General features: G+C 38.5%; 1 protein-coding gene across 1 annotated transcript; it reads left to right on the forward strand.

Annotated features, from left to right (window-relative positions):
* The first annotated feature begins 1107 nt into the window (after positions 1–1107).
* On the forward strand, positions 1108–2583 carry LOC131147600 (uncharacterized). The gene has a single exon (XM_058097103.1). It carries the CDS (start codon positions 1108–1110, stop codon positions 2581–2583), a length of 1476 nt encoding a protein of 491 aa, XP_057953086.1.
* The last annotated feature ends 5159 nt before the right edge of the window (positions 2584–7742 follow it).

A 7742-nucleotide genomic window follows, 5' to 3' on the forward strand; every position in this document is an offset into this window, starting at 1 on the left:
GAGAGAGAGAGAGAGTTGCTGTGCTGTGTTCGGGTTTGTGGGCGGAGCAGCTTGGAACAGGGAGACGTGGGTTGGTGCTGGCATGGCTGACCGGAGCAGCTGGCAGCAGTGCTTCTGTGGGAGGTTTGCTCTGGTTCTCTTCGGGAGCCTTGCTGCGTGGGCTTGCTGGTATGGTGGCTCGCGGTGACTGCAGAACTGCTGGTGTAGTTCTCGGTTGGAGAGTGGTTCTAGCTCGGGAGCAGCAGAGAGGAATAAGAGGGACTGAGGGAGAAGAAAACAGGGGTCAGGGGAAGAAAGAATAAGAGAGGGAGAGAATGAGAGAAAGTTTAGGAACAGAGATGGGAGTTAGGATGAGAATAGAAAGGGTGAGAAAGAACGAGAGAGAGCAAGGGAAGAGAAGACAGTGCAAGGGAAAAAAAAAAGAAAAAAAGAGAAGGGAGCCCACGGGGGCACACCTAGCACAGGAAGAAGAAGAGACTATAAATAGGGAGGGGGAGGTTGGTTGCCCTATGATCTAGATAGGTGAGATCTAACCCATTTAGAAGACCCGACCCGGCCATGCATGGCCGGGTCACATCAAAGGAAACTAATTGTATTTTATTTTTCTTTTTTCATTTTTGTTCTTCACATTCACAGCCAAGTCTGACCCTTCTGGAGTTCGTTTCTCACAAAACTCAAAACACAAAAGTTGTAGATAATCATTTTCTCTTTCTCCAGAAATTTGAATTGTCTCGATCGGAGCTCAGAAGGAAAAGTTATGTATAAATTATGAACAGGTATCGGTTTTGGTTCCCGAGACTTTTCCTGTGATAAAAAATTACCAAAAATTCATAACTTGCACAGTAAAAATCAAGAATGATAATTTTGACACTTTATTAAAATATTGGAAAAATTTGGACATTTAATTAAAAATATAAATCGTAAAGACCGGGTTAAAATGTTCAATTACGCAGTTTTGACGCGTAATCATACTTGAAAGCTCAAATTACTAAGTTGAACACCGTTGTTGTGGTACTTCAACAATAAAAAGGAAAATTTCCTTCTCAACCCCAAGCTAATCCAGTGGGTCAACATAGTATTGCGAGTACTAGTGACTCTGAGGTGACTATGGAACATGCTAAATCCATTACCCTTAGAAGTGGTAAGAAAGTTGAAAGAAAAATTCCACAAAAAAAGATTTCAAAAAGAAATGATGAAGGCTCTTCAAGCAACGTTTTCAAAGAGCCTATTCATGAATGTAAGAGTAATGAGGTGATGCAAGAGCCCCAAGAGAATGACGGTGAGAAAGTTGTTGCAAAAGATCCAATAGTCATTCTGTACCCACAGAGACTCAAGGCTCCTCAAAAGGGAAGGTGTAATGTTGAAATGCTTGAATTGTTTCAACAAGTGAAGGTGAATATACCTTTGCTTGATGCCGTAAAGCAAGTGCCTGCATATGCTAAATTTTTAAATGATCTGTGCACTGTGAAGCGTAAACATAATGTGAATAGTGAAGTCCTTTTGGCTGAACAAGTGAGCTCAATCTTGAATGCAACTACACCTCCCAAATACAAAGACCTTGAGAGCCCGACCATTTCCATAGTGATAGGGGAATTCAAATTCGAGCGTGCCTTGCTTGATTTGGGGGCGAGTGTGAATCTTCTCCCCTACTCTATGTATGAACAACTTGGGTTGGGAGAGTTGAAGCCAAAAAAGATGACCTTAGAATTGGCAGATAGAAGTATTAGAATCCCTAAGGGAGTTGTGGAGGATGTTTTAGTACAAGTGGATAAATTCTTTTACCCTATTGATTCTGTGGTACTGGATACTCAACAAGTGGTGACCAAAAATTCCCACATCCCCATTATCCTTGGTAAACCATTCCTTGCTACGAGTAATGCTAACATCCAATGCAGGAATGGTTTAATGAAAATCTCATTTGGGAATATGACTGCTGAACATAACATTTTTAATGTCTTGAAGCAAGTTGGAGATGATGGTGATGTGTTTGAAGCTAATAGCATTGATGTTATTTTGCAGGAACACTTGGATGCCTTCTCTTGTGAAGACCCTCTTGAAGCATGCCTGGTGAATGCTGTAGAGGATGACTGTGTTGAGAACCCCGAAGCAGAGCACTTTCTCTCTCTTCTCAATATAGTTGAGGTCTTTGAAGTTCATGGTTGGACTCCTAAATTTGTGGAGTTAACTCCTTTCAAAACTAAAATTTTACCATCTTATGTCCAACCACCCAAGCCTGAGCTGAAACCATTACCATCACATTTAAAATATTCTTTTTTGGGTGAGGGAGAGACTTACCCTGTGGTGATCTCCTCTACCTTAGAGGAAGCCCAAGAGGCCAAATTGTTAGACTTGTTGAGACCCCATAGAAGTGCTATAAGATGGAGCATAGCTGATATCAAGGGTATTAGCCCCTTGGTCTGCACGCATAGGATTTACCTTGAGGAAGATGCCAAACCTTCTCGCCAACCACAGCGTAGATTGAACCCTATAAGGAAGGAGGTAGTTAGGAAGGAAGTCCTGAAACTTTCGGATGCGGGTATCATTTACCCCATCGCTGATAGCAAGTGGATGAGTCCCACTTAAGTGGTACCAAAGAAGTCGGGAGTGACTATGATTGTCGATGAGAATGATGATTCAATTCCAACTTGTATTCAAACGGGTTGGTGTGTGTGCATTGATTACATAAAATTGAACTCTTACACTAGGAAGGAGCATTTCCCCCTTCCGCTTTTGGATCAGGTCCTAGAGAGAGTGGCTAGTCACTCTTTCTACTGTTTTTTGGATGGGTATTCTGGTTACAATCAGATCGAGATTGCCTTAGAGGACCAAGGAAAAACTACATTCACTTGTCCTTTTGACACATTTGCTTACAGGAGAATGCCCTATGGATTGTGTAATGCACCAGCAACTTTTCAACGGTGCATGATGGGTATCTTAAGTGACATGGTTGAGGAAATTGTGAAAGTCTTCATGGATGACTTCTCTATTTTCAATGACTCTTTTGAGGGATGCTTGAGAAATTTAGGTTGTGTCCTCACTAGATGTGAGGAGAAAAATCTCGTCTTAAATTGAGAAAAATGTCACTTTATGGTGACACAAGGTATTGTGTTGGGCCACATTGTTTCTGCTAAGGGTATAGAAGTGGACGAGTCCAAGGTAGAAATTATTTCAAATTTTCCTACACCAACTTGCATCAAGGATGTGCGGTCCTTTCTTAGACACACAGGTTTTTATAGAAGGTTTATAAAAGATTTCAATGCCATTGCACTTCCTTTGTGCAACCTTCTTGCTAAGGATGTTCCATTCAAGTGGAAAATACATGTGAAGCGGCTTTTTCAAAACTGAAAAAAATGATAATTTCTCCGCCTATAATGCAACCACCAGATTGGAACATGCCTTTTGAACTTATGTGCGATGCAAGTGATTATGCCATTGGAGCGGTGCTAGGGTAGAAGAGAGATAATAAACCTTGTGTGGTGTACTATGCTAGTAGAACTCTTAATGATGCACAAATGAATTACACCACCACAGAAAAAGAGTTACTAGCAATAGTTTTTGCACTGGACAAGTTTCGGTCATATCTCATTGGTTCACCTATTGTTGTTTTTACAGATCATGCTGCGCTCAAGTATTTGCTCTCTAAGTAGGATGCTAAGCCAAGGTTCATCTGGTGGATCTTGCTCCTTCAAGAATTTGATTTAATTATTAAAGACAATAAAGGAGTTGAAAATGTTGTGGTTGATCACTTGTCCTGACTGGTATTTGATAACCCTCTACAGCACATCCCTATCAGAGATAGTTTCCTGGATGAACAACCATTACTTGTGGCGAACCTACCTTGGTACGCCGACATTGTTAACTATCTCGTGTCTGGGCAACTTCCATCACATTGGAATGCCCAAGATAGGAAAAAATTTCTGGCTGAGATCAAACGTTTCTTTTATGATGACCCATACTTGTTTAAATATTGTTCATACTAGATTTTGAGAAGATGTGTGCCGAATGAAGAGACTCAAGATGTCATCTCATTCTGTCATATGGAGCCTGTGGTGGGCAAGTCTCTTCAAGAAAAACCACAGCAAAAATTTTACAAAGTGGTTTTTACTAGCCCACTCTTTTAAAGACGTTCATGAATTTTGCAAATGGTGTGACAGAAGCCAAAGGTTAGGAGGGATCACACATAGAAATATGATGCCCTTAAACTCTATTTTGACTATTGAAATTTTTTATTGTTAGTGCATCGATTTTATGGGTCCTTTCCCCTCCTCCTTTGGCTATCTGTACATTCTTTTCGCGGTGGACTATGTATCCAAATGGGTAGAGGCTATTCCAACGAGAACTAACGATCACAAAGTGGTGATCAAGTTTTTAAAATAAAATGGTTTATCTCTTTTTGGGATGCTAAAGCAATCATTAGTGATGGTGGTTTACATTTATGTAATAAATCTTTTGAAACTTTAATGAAAAAATATGGTATCGCCCATAAAGTTTCAACGGCCTATCACCTGCAAACTAATGGGCAAGCAGAATTGGCTAATAGGGAGATTAAAATTATCCTTGAAAAAATGATAAACTGTAACCGTAAAGACTGGTCCTTGAGATTGGTTGATGCGCTTTGGGCATACTGCACTACTTTCAAAACCATTTTGGGTATGTCTCCTTATAGGCTAGTTTATGGTAATGCTTGCCATTTACCTATGGAAATGGAACATAGAGCCTACTAGGCCATTAAAATTTTGAATTCCAATCTTGGAATGACCGGTGACCATCGTCATTTGTAGTTAAATGAGCTTGAAGAATTAAGAAGAGATGCTTATGAGAACTCTAGAATTTATAAAGTGAAAGTAAAGGGTTTTCATGATGAACATATTATGAGGAGACAATTTGAACCTAACCAAAAGTTCTTATTGTACAATTCTAGGCTTCACTTGTTCTAAGTAAGCTAAGATCTCGTTGGATAGGTCCTTACATAGTAAGGGCGGTTTACCCTCATGGCACTGTGGATATTGAAAATCCCAAAGATGGCAATGTTTTCAAGGTAAATAGGCAACGTCTAAAACCATTTTTGGAAGATTTCCCTCATGTTAGCGCTAGAGAGGAATTGGTGGATCCTGTTTACCAGGACTTCCCCTCAACTTTGACCACATTTAGTCTCGTGGTCTTGTATATATTTCACTTTCTTTATTTTATTTTTATGTTCTTGTATTTTTATTTTTATTTTTATTTTTTTTCTCTTTTCTTTTAATTGTTATTGTTCTCCCGTGTTCTTTTTAACCCCTTTTCATAGGCTTGCATCATGCCATCACTTTGGACAATAAGGAAAATGTATATTTCAAGTTGGGGGGAGAGGTTTACACACCTTGGTACTTGGTCTATTTGTGAAAAAAAAAAAAAAAAGACCCTTAGACTGAATCTCTGTCATGCCTCCCCCTCAAGTTGAAAAGCAGGAGGCCTTGCCCTTTCCTTGAACCATGGCTTTGAGCCATTTATGTTATTGCTGAAAATGCTCCCGACTTTCCTCCAGCCATGCTAACCTAGGCCCAAGATCGTTGGAGTAATTTTCCACCAGCTTCCTTAGCTCATTGACCTCTCGCTTCAGCTCTTTGTTTTCTTGCCACAAGTCTTTTACTTTTTGTAGGTTTTCTTAGGATTTCTGCTGCATAAAGGCAATCTCATTTTGGAGGCAGTTCATAGTAGTGTTCCGACTCTGCAAACGTTGAGTCAAGTGAGATATCGAAGTGACCACTTGAGCACTCAGAGAAATCTCATGGGAAGCTGCACTTGTATCAGACATTGTGGCCATTACCATTTCAGTTCTCATCACATTACCTTGGAGTTGAGGTGAAAATAAAGATAGACTAAGGATATATCTTAGTAGCTCATTAGGATTGGTCGTCACATCTGGTGCCACATTTAGATCCAGAATTGGGTTGGATGATGATCCTGCCATGGGGATGATTGAGAGCCTCTAAGAGAAATTAGGAAATTTTGGAATGCAAGATCAAACTGATGTCGTGAGTGCCTAACCCTTGTGCATTCATGTCCATTTATAGGCACCATTACATCTCATTTTACAAACCTTTTTTGAAAGGGTGGATAATCTATCTCCTTATCCCACTGTCTGTGTTGGTTGCAAGTAAATCATTCAAGACTGGAAGGCCAGAGGAAAACCCCATCAAATGAAGGCATTCTTTCCTAGTTTCTCAAATCTGTTGTCAGGATAAGATTACTGGCATGCACAACCTAGACATTTACTTTGATTTTGGTGTTTTGTCTATTTTCTAACCCATTAATTACAGATATGTCATAGATTCATTCTCAAGGTGATACCTTCTCCTCACTCTCCACTCTCCCTAATCTTTTCTTCATATTTCATCTATATACATTGAGGGCAATGCATAATTTAAGTTGGGGGGTGTGGAGATATCAGTCATTTAAAAAAAAAATTTGTATTTTTGAAAAAAAGTGAGAAAGAGAGAAGACTTTTTGATGAGTGAATTTAAACTCTGTTTGATTTCTAGTATGCTCTTATGTGATTCATAGACTTAGTGTAATACTTTGTTTTGAGACATGCTTAATCATCAATTTGGTATCTTACTCATGCACATCTACGAGCCATTTGAAACATATTTGAGTTATTAATGCTTGTGAATGAAATCCTTACAAATGGAGTGAAGACTTAAACCTTCTTGCTATATTTGTTCCTATCTTTCAATTTGCAGTTTATAGAACATGATCTTAGGCCCTTTTGAAAATTCGAGCCTTAATTCTTCTAACTTTCAATATCATTTGTACCCTTTTTTAAGCCGTTAGTGTTTTCCCCATTCTTGGCTAGCTTAGGGAAATCTTTTGTGGGTAAATATTGTTCAAGGGTTGGCAATGTTTAAAGGATATCATTGTCAGTGGCTTGTAAATGTTGAAGGAACATAGGACTGGGTAAGAGCTCATTCGGAAAAAAAAAAAAAAAAAAAAAAAAAAAAACAAAAAAAAAAACAACAAAAAAACAAAAAAAAAAACAAAAAAAACAAAAACAAAAAAAAGGGGGGAAAAGGAAGAAAAATAAAACTCAGGGCATACCCTTTATTATTAGCATGTTGGTGCCATATTTAATGCCCCATTTGTAGCCCTCTCGAGCAATAACTTCTTAAAGATTGTGGTTTACAACCTCGTATGGTGTGTTTTCTTCAATCCCATTTTATGTTTGGGTGTTTAACTATGTGTTTGGATAGGTTAGAATTTGTGATGGTCATGGGTAGTGTCCTAAGCCACATTGAAAGCCATCACAATTTTGATTCCCTTTCCTTCTTACCCGAATTACATTACAACCAATGAAAGTCCTTTTTGATTCTATGAATTGCCATGTGTTTCAATGTCGAATAATTTTAATGAATCATGTGCCACTAACATGCCACTTATCAATATTATAATTCATTACTCAGTTTTTGAGACTTGTTTCCATCTGTGCCATTTTTCTATTCATGTGAATTATACTTGAAATTGCTAGTCAAATACTCTTGTTCACATGAGTTCTTGGGTGGATGTTTACCCTATTTTCAATGAGAGATTTTATTTCTAAGAGACACCATGGTAAGGTCTTGAAGTCAAAACTCAAAAATGGAATGATCTAAATTCATCTACAGTTGGATAACTTGGATTATTTTGAATGGCTAAATTCACTTACACATTGAGAGTTGGATTGATGCATTTGAGTTTTTATCTAAAACTTTGTATTACTTAGAAGT

Source organism: Malania oleifera, chromosome 1, assembly GCF_029873635.1.
Source record: "Malania oleifera isolate guangnan ecotype guangnan chromosome 1, ASM2987363v1, whole genome shotgun sequence".
Classification (NCBI taxonomy): Eukaryota; Viridiplantae; Streptophyta; class Magnoliopsida; order Santalales; family Ximeniaceae; genus Malania; species Malania oleifera.